The sequence below is a fragment of the Lissotriton helveticus genome, chromosome 9 (genome assembly GCF_964261635.1).
Source record: "Lissotriton helveticus chromosome 9, aLisHel1.1, whole genome shotgun sequence".
Lineage (NCBI taxonomy): Eukaryota > Metazoa > Chordata > Amphibia > Caudata > Salamandridae > Lissotriton > Lissotriton helveticus.
The window spans coordinates 1,068,369,652-1,068,387,430 of NC_136070.1; the positions used below are offsets into that span (position 1 = coordinate 1,068,369,652).

Consider the following 17,779-nt stretch of genomic DNA (forward strand, 5'->3'; position numbering starts at 1 on the left):
ACGGGCTCCAACGGTTTCATGGCCATGCTTGAGGAACGGGTGTGCGTCTCTGTATTCATCTTTATGTTTCCTTCCTTTTGTGTTTCTTCCTATTGTGTCTTTCCTTTTCTTGCTCTCTACATAGAGTCGCTCTTCTTTCATGGCTGTTTTTCCTTCCCTCTTCTTCTGATTCATTCTTCTATCCTCTTCCTCCTAATTCCTAATGGCTAATATTCATAATGTTAAAATTGTTTCACTTAATGTTAAGGGTTTAAGGCATCCAGTTAAACGCACTAAAATTTTGGATTACCTGGGTGCGTGCAAAGCTGACATTTGTTTTATCCAAGAAACGCATGTTGATGATAAAATTTTGCAATATTTGAGGAAAAAATGGGTAGATAATATTGTTTCCTCCCCTGCGCAGGGAAAGAAAAATGGTGTTGCAATTCTCTTTGCAAAAAGGTTACATTGTCAGATTCTTAGTAAGTTCACAGACACAGAAGGTAGATACATAATGGTTAAGGTCAAAGTTCACGACTCAATCTTCTTTTTGCTTAATATTTATGGTCCTACGGCTGATGACCCTTCTTTTTGGGCTACTTTAACTTCTGAGGTTTTGAAGTTGGGTCCGTCCTCCTAAAGTTTTTCATGCCTTTAAATCTTTCCTTCACACAACCAAGTTGGCTGACATTTGGAGGCTACACTTTCCCACTGAGAAATGGTTTTCCTTTTTCTCTAATCCCCACAATTCTCATTCAAGGATTGATTATTTTTTGCTTTCGCCTTCATTAATTCAATCAGCCACCAACCCTGTTGTAGGCAATATTGATATTTCAGACCATGCCTTAATTTCCTTTGTATTAAATATTTCCTCTACTTTTACCAAGCAAAATCGATGGCGTATGAACACAAATATAGTACTTAATGATAAGCATAAGTCTAAACTTTTACAAGCTATTCAAGACTATTTTTTATTCAACCCAGAAGATTCAACTTCAATTGTGAATAGATGGGATGCATTTAATGTCTACATTAGAGGTACCACTATTTCTATTATGGCCCATGAGAACAAACAATTTAACTCTAATGTTACACATTTGGAGAAACAAATTGCTAAATATGAACGTTTATTTATTTCCTCTCATGACCCTCAACACAAATTTCAACTGCAAAAGCTTCGTTATGAATTTAATGCTCTACTTAGTACTAGAGCAGGAATCCAACTCGCAAAATCTAATGCTAAATTTCGCTTTAATACCAATAGATCTGGAAAACTTCTTGCAAACTATTTACGAATCAAAAAGGATAAAACTCAAATCACATCCATACGTGGTCCTCATGGTCAAGTTGCTATTTCCCATAATGATATTGTCCAAGAATTTTAAAATTTTTATTCCAATCTATATAGTAAACCAGTCCCCTGCGATGATTCTTTAATTGATTCCTTTTTAAATCAGTGCAATTTGCCTCAAGTTTCTCCATCAGACAGAAGAGGTTTAGATTCTCCAATTACTTGTGATGAGATTTTACTTGCTATTAAATCACTCTCAAGAATAAATCCCCAGGCCCAGATGGTATCCCAGCTGAATTTTATAAAGAGTTTCAGTCTTACCTTTTACCTTATTTAAGTATACTTTTTTCCCATTTTGGTTCTTCTGGCACTATTTCGGGTTCCTTTACGGACGCTTTAATCATTGTTCTGCCCAAGCCTGATAAGGACCCTACCCTGGTTGCTAACTATCGTCCCATTTCCCTAATAAACCAGGACTGTAAGCTATATGCTAAAATCCTTTCCACTAGATTAGCTCCCATCCTTCATTCCATCATTCATCCAGATCAATCTGGTTTTATGAAAAATAGGTACTCGGCTAACAATACCAGATCGCTCTTACACGTTATTGAACAGAGTCCACATCTTGCTTCCCCTGCGGGTGTGATGGCTTTGGACGCAGAAAAAGCTTTTGATAAAATTCATTGGCAATTTTTGTTTAAAACTTTATTGTCTTTTAATTTTGGTGCCCATTTTATTCGTATGATTTCTGCTTTGTATTTTGCCCCTACTGCTCGTTTGTTTATTAATGGACAAATTTGTACTCAATTTTCCCTCTTTAGAGGTACTAGGCAGGGTTGTCCCCTTTCCCCACTGTTATTTATAATAGGAATTGAGCCTTTTCTTAATTATATCCGATGCAGTGATAATATTCAGGGTGTTGCGATAAATGATGTCTTGATTAAAACTTTAGCCTATGCTGATGATGTTTTATTGTTTATTAGTAATCCACTTTCCTCTGTTCCCTCCCTATTAGACATTATTGAAAAATATTCGGTAGTTTCAGGTTATAAGTTAAATGTAAGTAAAACAGATTTTTTTCCCCTGAATGCTTTTTGTACCCCGGATATGCTTCCAAATACGGATATTCTTTGGCAGAACAGTAAGTTGAAATACTTAGGTATCCTATTTGCCTCCTCGTTTCCTGCTACATTAAAACTAAATGGTGATTTTATACTTGACTATATCAAAATCAAAACTTCCAAATGGTCTCCCCTTTTCCTCACATGGTGGGGTAGAATGGAGGCTATAAAAATGAATATTGCACCAAAAATCTTCTACTCACTAGCCATGATTCCCACTCAATTTCCTCTCAAATTTCATAAAGATGTTGCCAAACTGTTATCTAAATTCCTCTGGTCTAACAAAGTTCCTTGTATAGCTTACAAGAAATTAAAACTCCCTAAGTCCCAGGCTGGATTTGCCCTTCCAGACTTTTACCTCTACCATAAAGCTTTTATCTTGAAGCAAAGCTCATTATGGTTCATAACTTTACATGTGGTCAAACCTCCAATTTGGCTTGATATAGAATCTTCAATTGTACGTCCCTTTTCACTGCCCTCTTTGATGTCAATGTCTTCTGCTTCCAAGGTTATTCATCAGTCTTCTATAATCAAATCCTCTAGATTGATAATTAATGATTTGGATTCTAATTTTGATTTACCCTTACTATCTACAGTCCACTTGTCTTTATGGCATAGTGCTTTACTTAAACTAAACATAAACATTAATTTCTGGTCCTCATGGATTTCAAAAGGATTTTTTTATCTCAAAGATGTATTTTGTGGAACTGCCTTTATCCCTTTTGATCAACTACAGTTAAAGTTTGACCCCCCAGCTTCTGATTTTTCAAAATACCAATCTTTATGTAATTCAATTTTGGACTCTTTTCCCAATGGTATTCCTTCTTCGCCACTAATGACCTATTAATTTACCTTACGGCTGTTACGTCTTCCCCTAAAGCTGTCTCTGTTTTGTATAAAAAAATTACTTCCTCCCAGGGCTCTAATGTTGGTGCAATATCATCTTTTTGGAATACTGAACTGTCCATTTCCCTATCAGAGGACACATGGTCATCAATATGGCTCAACTGTATCTCTGGTTGGCTTCCGGTGTCTCTTTATCAGACTAATGCTTTTATTTTATTTAATGCTCTATGGACCCCATCTCGATTATGCCATGCAAAATTTTTACCATCTGATGTTTGTTGGCATTGCACCTCGAGTACTGGATCACTTCGTCGTTTGTTATTTGAATGTCCAGTTATTATGAAATTTTGGTTGGATGTTTGGAAAGTCATTTTGAAAATTTTGCCTTTACACGATGATATTTCATATGCTATGTTAATATGTAATTCAGTTGTCCTTTCCCACCCTCTTAGTGAATCAGAAGCAAAGTTATTTAGTTTTTTAATTACAGCTGCTTTAAAATCCATTACTTTTTGTTGGAAAGATGCTTCTTCTCTTTCAGTTCATGCTTGGTGGTCATGGATTATCTTTACAAGAAGAGGAGCTCAGTTGTCTCTTAAAGGCGTTGTTCACAATTCACAATCATTTCAATCTTTTTGGTCTCCTATTGATTCGTATGTTATGCAATGACTCATATGTTATGCAATGATTTGATTTAATGTTCTCTTATGTATTTTGATGATTACTTTCCCCTCATTTATCATCCTAATTCTTCAATTTAATTGTGACTCTATATTGTTTTATTTTATGATTCTATGATAAGCTCACTCCCCCACCCCTCCCCTCCTTTTTCCTCCTTTCTCCTCATTTTTGGTTTATTGCATTTTATACTTGCAATTTCCTCATTTACGCATATAAGACTTATTCTTTTTGTATTGTATTTGTCTTTTTCTTCTGTTTACATAATACATCAATAAAATCATTTTGAACTTAAAAAAAAAAAGTAAAAGGTTCTTAGAAGGCTGTATTTTTCTTCTAATCTTTATATTCCATTTGTTGTTTTAATTCCTTTAGGGGAAACGTTTAGAGATGAAACAGTACAAGAACAACTGGAGCTCTCGAAATGTAAAGACAATGCTGGAGCCGATGACACCAAGATGAAAATGTACCGGTGCTCCACTGAAGCTGAACTAGTTGAAAAGGGACTTAAGGCCAGTGACCAGTTGAGTAAATTATCTGGACTTCTAAAAGACAAACCAGAAAAACTCTCTCTGCGTCTACCTAACATGATCCTAAAGGTAAACAGAAACAAAAACTATTTTACATATTTTTAACCCAAGTACTGCTATTTGGAAGCAGCAGTGAGTGGGATTTAGATAGAAGCAAGTACTCAGTCCAGCCTACGTGCAGGACAACAAAGAGAAAGAAAAGGCAGAAAAAGCTTTAAAGAGGGGAACTATGGGAGTTTAAGCAGCAACTGTAAAAGCTTAGAATAAGGGAAGGCGTTGAAAATGCGTTGGATGCGATGCTGTGGATTTATATAAAATACACTGAGATTAGTAAGCCAAAGAGATGCAGAAGCAGAGAGAACAAGAGCAGTGTGACTTCTATGATAGTAGATAATTCGATATTATATTGGAGCAAAATGCCGTTTTAGGAATGAATTAGAAGATATTGAAGAGAATTAAAATGTAGAGTAGAAAGAGAAATTGGAATAGAAAACAGAGAACAACAGTGAACAAAGGAAGATGAAAACAGGAATAAATCATGAGAGTGCATAATGAGTGAAAGAGAAACATGAATATGGGTTTTATGGTCCATTGTTCGTAACTGAAAAATTGAGGATGACTTACTTGCCTTCATCCAGGGCACCGAGGGGCTCCTTTCTCCGGTGTTCCAGAGTAGTTTTTGTCCATCCTATCAATCCGAAACTTCACTGCTTATCATGAAGAATGTGATTTTGCTCTAAATGTTCTTGTTATTGCCTATCTTTATAATATTTACAGGGATTTGCTAAGTTTTATATTGGCTAGTTGAGTCAATGTCGTGTTTTATATATGAAGGTCACATCTTCATGGTTTAAAGGGCTTGGGACAAGTCTGTAAGAGGGATGCCTTGATGAGATGTGTTACATCAGCGGCTAGATTTGGTAAAAAATTCCCTAATACAAGGCAACGTGCAGTGTGGGCTCTATTTAAGTCATGATATATTTGCAGGTTTTTATTACTTGATTAGAATAATATCAAACTATCAGCAAGTATTTGAACACAGTGAATTCACAGAATCTTGTGATGTTTGTGGCCGGATGTACGAAATCGCGTGTGCAATTTTCTAATAGCGAATTTTAGGCATTTGGTATTAAGAAATCACAAACTGTAATGTACAACAGTGTGTTAGACACTGTTAGCGATTCGCAGTGGATCGCAAATGGACCTGACTCATCAATATTCATGAGGCAGGTTGCAATTTGCGACCTATTGTGATTGGCTACAATCACAGAGATGGTGGGCTGCTTGGGTCAGCAGACCACCATATCTGTGATTGCTTTTTAATTAAAGCAATATTTGTTTTAATAAGGCAACCCTTCAGGATACATTTCAAAAATAAAAATTAGAAGCTACCTTATCATTTTTTAAGAGTAGGCAATTGTTCGTGGGACCACTACCAGCTATTAAAAAATGTTGGCACCCACATTCACAAAGGGGAAGGGGTCCCTTGGGGGGGACCTCTTCCCGTTTGCGAATGGGTTACCACCAATTTGAAGTTGATGGTAGCTGTGAATGTTTTCGAACACATTCCCGGTCGCAAAACATTCATGCATACCTGTGCTATTCGGTATTAGGAAGGGAAGCACAAATTAGAGATGCATATTGTGTTCTGTACATGGCAAGATGCATTTAATCTTCCCGAAAAAAGCCAAATGGGCTGTTTGCAACCAGTAAAATGCTTCGTAGATCTGGCCCTCTATGCGTAAAAAAATAGAGATTATCACAGTGCTGTTGGCTTTTTTATGGTATTTCTTTTAACTATGTGGTCTGGAGAGTACCTTGAAAATGTTAAACATGTTTAAGATTTCTGGGGGTATTTATACTAAACATTTGTACGTGTGTTTGCGTGGTGCAATGTGAAGCTAATCATTATGTTAATTTACTTACCATTAAAAGCAGCATGGGGCAGCAGAACATTGCACAGCATCGCATGAATACCTGTACAAACCTGAGTAAATCTAGGCCTTTCTATATTTCATTTGTTTGTGTGTTTTGTTCAATTTGTTGGGTTTAGCACCTAAGGGTCACCTGTATGTAGGTTTTATTTTGCGAGATCCTAAAAGCGAATTATTGCAATTCGCTATTTGGAAAAAGCAAGCCCCTATGTACAAATGTGTCTTTTACACATTTAGCGATTCCTAATGGGATCACAATTGAACTACATCGTTAATATTCATGAGGTAGGTCGCAATTCGCGACCCATTGGCAATTGCTAAAAACCCAGGGATGGTGGCCAGCTGGGGACAGCAGACTACCATGTCTGTTTTTGCTTTTAAATAAAGCAACTTTTATTTCGTAAACGCTACCCGTTTTCCTTATAGGAAAACAGTATGCGTTTCAAAAACCAATTTAACATCTCAGTTTCATTATTTAAGAGCAGGCAGTGGTCCACCACTGCCTGCTCTTAAAAAACGTTGTCAGAACCATTCAAAAAGGGGAAAGGGTCTCCTGGGGACAACTACCGTTTTAGACTGGGTTACCACCGACTTGAAGTAGGAGGTAAAATGCGAATGTTTTGCAACTACATTTTGGTCGCAAAACATTTGTACATGGCGATGCGAGTTGATGTAAGAAAGGGACGCCCTTAACACGCCCCTTCTTAATTCAAAATGGATAACCCATTTTGCAATTCGGTAATAGGTTACGAATCGCAAAATAGGGTTCTTTACATACAAAAAGGCATTTTTGCGGTCACAAACAGCCCGATTCTGTGAATCCGGCCGTTTGGGACAACAAAATAGCTATGTACATGTGACCCTATGTCTTCTTTGCTGTTATATGGCCGATTGATAAACCCTTCTGTGTAGTTTGCATCATGTTCATCAGAGATCTCAGTCATCCATCTTATTTGTGGTACTTTTTTCTGTTCTACCAATTCAAGACTATTATTCTTTCACCTGCTTTTTGTGTCCTAGAGGGCCCAATATAAACAACGAAGATGCTCTCTCTCAGTTCCATTGTTATGCACCTCCATTTCATCATAGATGCAGTTTCCATTCTTGGAATTTTAAACTACAAATTATTGCTTTCAGAGTGTGTTAGTGTAATTGCCTCTGTAGAAGTAAACTGAGACTACAGCGCACAGATGGCATTCAACAAGAAGCCCCACCACTGGTAACAGTGTCTGTAATGTCTTTGAGTATAGGGTCCACACTTTCAAGTACCGCCATGGAACAAAACTTATAAACTACAGGTACCAGAAGGCATCTTCCCTGCTGAGGAAACTGTGGAAATAGATTTTAGGTATGCTCCTCCCATCACGTAGTGATGCGGCCAAATTCTAGGGATCTAGTGTGGCCTGCAACCTACATTTGTGTTTGACTGCAGTGCATCAGCCTGACCCCTCTATCGATCTGCTTTTAGTCGTGTAGTTATGTTATGTTAAATGGGTTTTGTTAAGCGCACAGCTACTCAGTTGATGGGCCATTCTATGGACTCTGAATACAATCCTAGGCTGTATCTGCCATACCACTCAGAGGAGACTTCTCTACCTTCTGGCATGGTTCACCCAGATCAGTCTGGTTATGTGCTTTGGGGAGACAGTACACTCCTCTACTCATTCCCCTTTAAGCTTAGAGGAAACAAGAAGCAACTTTTGATTCCCTCACCCAGAGGTGACTACACAAAATACTAGAACCTATGAGCTGTGGTCCCTGCATGAGATCTTGGATCAGTGTCCTATATTACCACCCTGTTGATTTTGTTGATGTTGACTTATTTCATCACCATGTCCAGAGGCATGAGTCCAAGTTGCCTCCTTTCTACCACATTCTTTTCAATGGGAATGGAGACTGCTTTGGTTTTATGTTGCCAGAGACATAACCAACGGGGTTTAGGAATCGGAATGTAGACTATCTCATCGCACTAAATGCGTATGACATGGGCAGGCAACTTTGTTTATCTGGGTGGAAGGCTATCTGGCAACTGCCCAACATGCCTGAATGAGGAGGGCTCATTCTGTACATTTAGTAATGAGTGGAGCTTGCAAGGTTCTAGGCAGATGTTTATTGAAAACAAAGTGAGCTACCAAAAGGCAATTGAAGTGCCCGTTACTGACTTTTGGTTTGATCTGGTGCATAAGGCTAGTATGAAGAACAGTGCATGGAAGTTCTTACAATTGGCTTTCTTACTGGCCAAACAGATAATAGCCCTATAAAGGATGTGTACTCTCTCCCCATCTGTGGCACTGAGGGAGAGGAACTTGATAACAACTCCACTGATGTCAACAAGCAACACCAGCAATCAATCGGATGTAATTGTTGGTGGTCATATGACACTCTTAGTGCCTGGAACAGATATCTTAAAACTTCCAAATGTCAAGACCTGGCGGTCCCCAAAAAGTTTAAATAAACTTAGTGGTGAAATTGTTTTGCATTTTTATAGTGAATCACTCTGGATGAGTGTTGTTATTAAACCAATACAAAGAGTTGAAACAGAACCTGCAGAAGTGTGGTATGAAGTACTGTATAACAAAAAAGTATTATTATTATTATCATTTACTAGCTGGATAAGTGATGATATTCCTATCATAAAGTCTATTGACATTAGATTATAATGCAGTAGTATGGTATTTAGTGTATTTCCACCAGGCTTCAAAAGTTTCGATTTGTTAGACTTTCAAATGATGCTAAAGCATGGCATTAGAGTTTGCACAGATTTGTAGATTTTGTGATATAACCAGATGTGGAAATTAGCCTTAGATTCCTGCACAATATACAAGCCTGAGAGAACGCAATTGGAATTTTTTGTCATGCTCAGGGTGCAAGGCTACTTTCTTCACAAGCAGTGTTGGAAGCACTACTGGAATACATGCAATAGAGGATATATCAATGCACAGAGACAACACGGGGCATATTCTACATAACTCTCAATGCTGAAGAAAGACATCAATTTTAAACCAATATTCATCTTGAGATCAATGAATATGTGGGCTTGAAATTAATTCTAAGGGATAACCTTGCAGGATACCTAACCCTTGCTTTATGGCAGCGACTTCATTACAAATAACTTACATCTCAGGGCCATGAAGTTTCACATACCAATGCATTGAACGCTTCTCAACACTGTTCAGAGAAGACATGGCTATTGTCTGTGTTAGCAGTACATCTCATGAGAGTTTACTTGCATTAAATACTGTTTGGTAGGAGTGGTTATATTACAGAACGTCAGCTTGCAGGTTTGAAAGCAGTTAGGCACTAAACAGTCTGGGATTTATATGGACCATGATGTTATGCATACATCCACTTGCAGGAAATACAATTCTTAGGAATGGTCGGGCCATTTGTCTGTGCCTTTCCACCAGAACCTACAAAGCTGAAGGTGGTCCATAAGATAAACAACGGAATACATGCACATTTTTAACAAACAAAAATGAACGACCATAACCTATTCAACCACACTATCCAAACAATATTCCTCTTTTTCTTTAATTATTGCTCACCTCCTTGAGTCGGTTGTAAACAACCCAAAAATGCAATGAAAGGTGCTAGGGAGAGGCAGTAATAGTCAATGTAAACACTGCCGTAAAGTTCATTTAAAGAGTGCAAAGGTTCTGCAAAGAAAAATCCAAATCTATGAAACTTTTTTCATTTCGCATCACAATTCTTCACAGTACAATATGATAATAGCTAATGCATTTTGCTCTTCTGGGCTAAAAATCATGGAACTTCTTGTAGTCTCTTGTTGCTGGCACAGCACACCCACCCATTACACTTATGGCAAAACACACATAATGTTTATGTGACATGGCTGATATGTTACAGCTACATGTACGACTGTGACCAGAACCTGGACCATCACTGTACAGGACCTTTTGGCTACACTTTGCCATACAATAATTTTTTAACCCTGAAGAAGCTATTTTTGTTGTGGGAGCAAAATATGTTGGCTCTTATCATATTGTACTGTAAAGAATTTTGATATGAAGTAAAGAACAGTCCTTCATGGACTCATGCACTTGTATATTCTTTACAGGGCCTTTGTACTTTTTGAATTAACTTTACAATAGATTGTCTATATTGTTATGCCATTTGCATTTAGCTTTCATTTTAGCTTTCATGTTAACATATCCTCATTTTCTAATGGTGCTTTGTACATATTTCTCTATTGCAAGAATGGCCTTACACACATTTCTTTCAGAGAGGCATTTACGCATTTACTCTGCACAGTTAGTTCCAGGGTTGCACAAATTCAGAACAAGAGGCATTGTTTTATTTTCTGTGATCGCAAAGAGATGACTCAGTCCAATTAAAACACTGGCCTACACCTTTAGCACACTTTGATTAGCATGCTGTTTTATTATTTAAACCACAACCATTCTGAACTCTGTGAGATGTTCACATATGCCCAAAGTCATCATGGAACACTACTGAGAAGCAGGCCTACAGCCCCCGACCTTCAATTTGAAAAAAAGATAGCTGTACCCTCAGAGGTGAATCTATGGATGCAGTATTCCTGATTTCCTAACATACACTATCAAGGTATGGGGTTAGGTCATTCCAAAAGACCGTACAGATTGGACTCCCGATATGCTCTCTATAGCATAGAGGCTCGCAATAGATAGAAGTTACATCAGTACTACTAGTAACACTAGTAATGTTATGAACAGTTATCATAATTGAATTGTTTGTATTCTTCACTATTCTAATAATGCTTATTGCAATAATATGTCTCATCTTTCTTACAATCGCAGTTCATGTTTTATTTGCAAAGATTAGAGCTTTTGGATAAATGTTTAGGAAATGCAAGATTGTATCTTTTCTTTGTAACACATTGGGCATACATGAGTGACACACGTAAGGGTTACATATGTTTCCATGATCTCTTTGGGAACCTCAGAGTCATGTTCTAGGTTACTGACAACACCCATAATTCTGGAGGTGTAACAGTTTGAATGCAGTACTGTGAGCTAGACACATAAACAACCATTACTGATTATATTAGAAGACTCAGTCTCTGTCCTATGAAGTTGTGTTGCTTTGAATACACAGTCCTACTAGATTAGAAGGAACTATAAAACAATATGCACATTTTTAAGAAGGCCTAAGGAAAGCAACTAGAATTTGTTTTACAAGCAAGTGAAAATGATTTACTATATGGTCTTTCCTAAAAGGGATATTGCAACACCATGTGACATAAACAAATTGTAATACAAACATTTTGCAGGCTAGCTATTATTAAGTCCTTCCATTAAAATACCGAATTAACAGAAATGTTTTAAAATCCCTATAAATCACACAATAAAACAATTATACACAGATAGTGGCTAATGTGGTGCTCATCAGGCACATGGGCAATCTTCAAGACTCTGTCTGAACAGGGAACTGAAAGATGAAAGTGGAAAATTGCCTTTTTTGGTTGAAATCATGTCTCTAAAGAGGCTTAATGAATTACAAGTGTTATCCATAGAACAATTCTTCTTGAAGTGGAGCGAGAATAATATTGTCATAAGAACCTTGGAAACAAAGCCTAAACGTTTGTTAGATTTCTCTTTTTTCCAAGGGTCAATCGATGCAGTTGCCTATTTTTATCAATAACCCTCAATATCCTGCATAAAAGATTCTGCACACCATAAATATGAGAGTTATGAGTCTTACATTTTTAATAGAATGTTGGAAATGTAATTTTGGGGTGTTTTACATAGATTTTTTGGGAATTCTCAAATAATTCTAGGAGTTGTCTATGACTTTTAACATTTATAGATTTCTTTGAGTACTTATGCAAAAATATTTGTGCAGACAGTATTTTAGCAGGTGTGCAGCTCCACATGTATAAATGGTAGGCAACATTTCATTTATGTGTATAACTTATTTTTCTTTACCACAGGGAAAAATTGTTTTACCAAGAAGAAATCCCTTGCTGTACCACCCCAGTTTTAACTAAGACCAAAACTTAGACAAAAGTCTAATTTTACTACTCGTAACTGCGCTTGTGAACACCAAAAGTAGTTAAGTTAGACTTTCGTCTCTGTTTACCTTTGTGAATCGGGCCCATAGTGTTTATTTTAAAGAGTACATATGTCAAAACAAGAAAAAACTGAATCAAAGCGTTACTACTTATTTTTATTATGCCATGTTTTTTAACTTTACTTTTCTTTTTCAGCCTATTCCAGCTCTTGCAGTTTTGGGGGATACAGAAGAGCCCACTAGTTGTGGATTTAGTCCAGGCGCACTGACCCATCACAGCTTAAAATGGAAAACAAACATGATCCCTCTACATGACATGGAACATACGAAGTTTGATGAGCTCGGAGGAAAAGCCTTCAAGTAAGTTTCTATTTCTATAAGCGAAATCAATATTTTAATGAATACGGTTTCCTAGGTGGATTTTTTTATCTATTGAAATGTTGCCATATGGGGAATCTGCGTATAGTTCCCACACCCATATGGAGCTGTCTAGCGACTCAAAGAGGGGTGGCTGTCAATATAGAAATTTAAATGTGATTACATTCAATGCATGTTTATCTTTAAATGCTTCACTGGTGAAGATCTGATGTGAAGTTTGTGTGTTATTTGTTTAATGATAGTTTAATATAACATTTGGGCACTAAGATGTATACATGTGCATCACATAGTAAGAATTACAGTGACACAATTGAGCCCGATTCACAAAAGTAAACTGAGTAGAAAGTCTAACTTTACAACTTTTGGTATTCAGAAAGGGCATTTATGAGTAGTAAAGTTATACTTTTATCACAGTTTAACTTAAGTTTTGGTCTTAAGTTCAACTGAGACTAAAACTTAAGAATGCAGGGTTCTTCATTCCTCTTCTTTGAGAGCCGACTCTTCTGCCAGTACCCAGCTTTCAACCTCCCCCTTCCACCTACAATGAGGGGCACCCGTAGGTGATCTCCAGTGCATTGCTATCCCTCTCCTAGCAAGGACTAGGGGCAGGTTTAGAAACTTTAAGCCGGATGTACGAAATTGCGTGTTTTTTGATTTCATAGTAGCAAAGTTGTGCGATCAACAGCGTGTTTGACACTGTTAGCGATTCACAGTGGGTCGCAAATGGACCTGCCTCATCAATATTCATGAGGCAGATTGCAATTTGTGACTCATTGTGAATGGCTACAATCACAGGAATGGTGAACAGCTGGGGTCAGCAGACCACCATGGCAGCCCACCATGTCTGTGATTGCTTTTTAAATAAAGCAATGTTTTTATTGTAATGCAGCCTGTTTTTCTTAAATGAAAATGGGATGCAAATTAAAAACTATTTTTTCATTTTTTAAGAGTAAGCGGTGGTCCTTGGGAACACTGCCAGCCAGTGGTGGCTGGTGATCTTTTAAAAAGGTGAGGCGTAATACCTGACCCGAATTTCATCAACATACTCCAGAGTGGTGTGGCAGCAGTTATCCCACAGTAATTTCTCTTCTTTAAAGAAATTAGACAAAATCATGCATTTACAAGTACAGTTATCATAGAAAAAGCTAAAAGGCCCAATAGGTTCTACAACCGCACATGAACTAGGGGCCAGCACATATTAATGCTAACCCAGAATGAGGGATATTGTCTTTAGTAGAAGTCCTTAGTGCAATAATAGTGAATTTAACTTTAAGCCTGCAAATGTATGTGGTAGTCCTATCACTGTTCAGGCCATACTGCATGCATACTGATTGGCTGTGCTAGACCATATACTCTTTAGTGCATGCTCTTAAAAGGTTTTGGTGCCCACATTCACAAAGGGGAAGGGGTCCTTTGGGGACCCCTTCCTGTTTGGGAATGGGTTACCACCAATTTGAAATTGGTAGTAACTGTGAATGTTTTGCAACTGCATTCCCGTCGCAAAACATTCATACATACCAGTGCTATTTGGTATTAGGAAGGGATGTCCTAAACACGCCCCTTCCTAATACCGAATCGTAAAAGCAAAATGTGATTCGGTAACAAGTTACTGAATCGCATTTTGCCTTTTGTACATGGCAAAACGCATTTTACCGGTCGCAAATGGCCCAATGGGCCATTTGTGACCGGTAAAATGCTTCATACATCTTCTTCATACATCTGCATACATAGCCGTTCGTGGGATCAGGTATAAAGCTAACAAGCATATTGCCATCCTCATGAGGTTAGTTTGGCTAAAGTGTAGTGAGTGTAGCGAAATCTAGACCCTCATTTATGGGGATTTGGGGTAGTGAAGCGCAACCAGTCGCCTTGCTGCGCTGCCCTACGCCAAATTGAAAGGTCAGGAAACTTCCACCGTTTCAGCAGCCTAGTGCCAATGCAGGCTTCCTTGCACCATGGTGCAAGGGTGCCTGTGTTGTTGGCAGGAATAGGTTTGTGCAGGAAGGTGTACCTTCCTACAGAAAACCAATCCTGAGAGGTGTTTTCCTCTTTCTATGTGTGCTGCAGAATGCTGCGCACATGGAAAGAGTAAAAAACGAAGAGAAATAACATTATTTTTCCACGTTACGCCTCACCTCAGGTTTTGGCGCATCCCTGGGTTATATGGTTTTGTAAATCTGATGAAGCATCAAATTCCTTCATATCTATGAGGTCATTCAAAACCCACGCTTAGTGGCTTTGCGAGACCTCATAGATTTGATTTTGACTTTGCCCTGCCGGAGCGTCACAAAAAATGATGCTCCAGGAGTGCAAGGAGATCATAAATATGCCCCTTAGTGTTTCGAGAAGCTTTGTGTGTGTTCAAGAATTCTTGCCCAATCCTCGTCCCGCACCTCTTGGCCCATCCCATCCTTCCATCTATGCCTGAGTTGTGCTAAGCCTGCGTTGGTCATATGCTAGGCTGATTTGTAAATCAAGGAAGCTAAATTGCCACTGTCTCTAAATGTAAGGAGGACCTGAACTACTTCAGGTGAAGGTGGTTCCTTAATGCCTGTATTCCACAGTGCTTGAATTGAGCATATCACTGCTGCATACACCAGGAATTGCTGGACGGCCCACCTTCATAGTTAGTGCCTCAAGGGTTCTCAGCTACCACTCCTCCTAATAAGCAGGTCTGTGTTTATCCATGCCAACAGACTGCATCATTAAGAAACTGCCTCTTGGAGTAGGGAGGCCAACCAGGAGTATCACCGGTGCATATAAGGGGACAAGGTGCATTCTCTTGATGAGTTGCAACCAGAAGCGCAAAGTCATGCCGAGCATTTTAAGCGAGGTTTCCAGAGAAAGATGAGCCTCCATCATGAGAGCCACTGGGAACTCTTCTTGCCACCTCAGGCCATTGCTTCCCATTTCTTCTGTTTGGTGACCTGATATCTAATAAGCCAACCATTGTGGCTGGGCTACTATATGATATTACTCAAAATCTGGGACTCACTGAACAACCATCTCTGGTCGTGCATTGTATAATTCATAAAGAAGCCCAACGTTTACATCCATCCCATATTAGATCACACACTAACGTGTACAAAGACTGACTCAGGAGATCATAATGGTAACACAATTATCTGTGTAAGCACTATTCTCGCCATTATAGGGAGCTTCAGTGTACCCCAAAGTGCAACATTGCTTTTGAAAGAGTGCAATTCCCCAGTAAAATGACCCTTTGTGGTTTCTCTGTTACCTTGGTAGGTTTTGACTGCCAAAGGATACCCTGTGCTCAGACTAGTGGTGGGATTGTTAGCAGGGTGCCAGAGACTGTTAAGACACATGTCTTCTCCCAGTTCGCGCACAAACCAGTCACTTCACCTAGCAGTTACAACATTTAAATTCTCCAAGTCACCCCGTGTCTGCATCTCTCAGGAATAGGAGCATGTCATCCGCATAAAGGGAGATAGTATGTTCCCTGTCATGCAGCAGGATATTCCCCCCTCTGCCTTCACTTATGCTGACATTTGCAAAAGGTTTGAATGCCAACACAAACAGTAAGAGGGATAACAAAGGTATTTCAAAGGCATCCAATATATTTTGTCCTACCTTGACTCTAGAGTGCGCTCCGGTGTACAGGAGCACTATCCATTTGTCCCACCCTGGTCCTAGGTTCATACAGTGCATTACGGCATCCATATATTGCATATAATGCAACTGAATAGCTTTGAAGGCCTTACAGACATCTACAGAGAGCATCACAGCTTACGGGAAGCCTTACCTCAGGGTCTCATCCAACATACAAAAGAGACCTCTAATATTTAAGAATATGTTACGCTGTGGGATAAATTAATTTCGGTCTGCATGGATCAGCTGTTGCAGATGAGGTTGTAGACTACTGGCTATTATCTTACTAAGGGGATCATTACAATGGCGGTCACTGTAGCGGAGATTGGGTCTGACCGCCATGCGTGCGGCAGTCCAGCTCTTCCAAATATGATGGGCCCGCCACCGCTGCAGTCCTATTCTGCACAGTTAACATTGTGGCAGACGTTGCTGGCAGCAGCACCGCCGCAATGCCAAAAAGAGCATGTTGTGCATTTCACTGCACTTCATGGCAGGCACTACACTGTGCCTGCCACTTGGTGCAGTGAAATGTAGGGGGTTCCATGGGTACCCCTCAGTGCACCTACACCCCCTAACACAAGGGGGGCCCGCAACGGGTGCTGGAACCAATCCCCGCCAGCCTTTCAATGGCGGTTCAACGGCCACAAAACGGCTGGCTTCCACCAGCATCCTAATATGGCGTACGGTGCCTGCTAGGCACTGCCACCATTTTAGTGGTCCTGCTCTGCCCGGCAGGCAATCGTAACGATTCAACGTCGGTGTGGCGATCATTCCTCCATCGTAATGAGCCCCTAGTATTTTATAGTTGAGGTTTAACATCAACAGCAGGCGGGTGTTTATGAGGCTTGGGGAAGAAAATCAATAAAGCCTCCCTACAAAATGGAGGCAGATTGCAATCTTCCCAGGCTACCTTTTAGATTTCCGACAAGTGAGGGATTATAGGAGGGGTGTATGTTTGGTAGAACTCTGCAGGGAGGCTGTCTGGACCAGGCACCTTCCCAGTCGCGAGTTCCTTGATGACCCCTCCTTATTCCCTGCTCTGTGATCGGTTGTCCCAGCATCTATCAGACATCATTGGGGACTGTGGGCAGTGTCGCCCCTATCTAGGAACTGCTCTATAGAATCCTTTGTGGTTTGACGACTTTTATTTATAGCTCTCTATAATGATGCATAAACATTTCCTGGCTGTCTATCCGTAAATGTTACAATACCCCTCTAGAATCTGTGAGCGCCTGTACCTCACCTATGTGCCATTCTGGTTTTGACCAACCAGGCCGAAAGTCTACCTGCTCTGCACCCTCAGTATGTGACCAGTCTATTTAATCCTTGTAAGATAACAGTCCCATTCTTTCCACTATGTCTGCAAATCGGAATTGTGCCTTCAATAAATTTGTGCGCTGG

The 17,779-nt window shown here is 39.3% G+C and overlaps 1 protein-coding gene across 2 annotated transcripts in view; it reads left to right on the forward strand.

Annotated features, from left to right (window-relative positions):
- Positions 1 to 17,779, forward strand: part of CFAP92 (cilia and flagella associated protein 92 (putative)) — a 385,549-nt gene that overhangs the window by 325,181 nt on the left and 42,589 nt on the right. For both annotated transcript variants that reach the window (XM_078661436.1, XM_078661435.1), the window contains exons 16-17: positions 4,291 to 4,514; positions 12,585 to 12,748. In XM_078661436.1, coding sequence (XP_078517562.1) covers positions 4,291 to 4,514; positions 12,585 to 12,748 — 388 coding nt within the window. The remainder of the gene's footprint in view (positions 1 to 4,290; positions 4,515 to 12,584; positions 12,749 to 17,779) is intronic.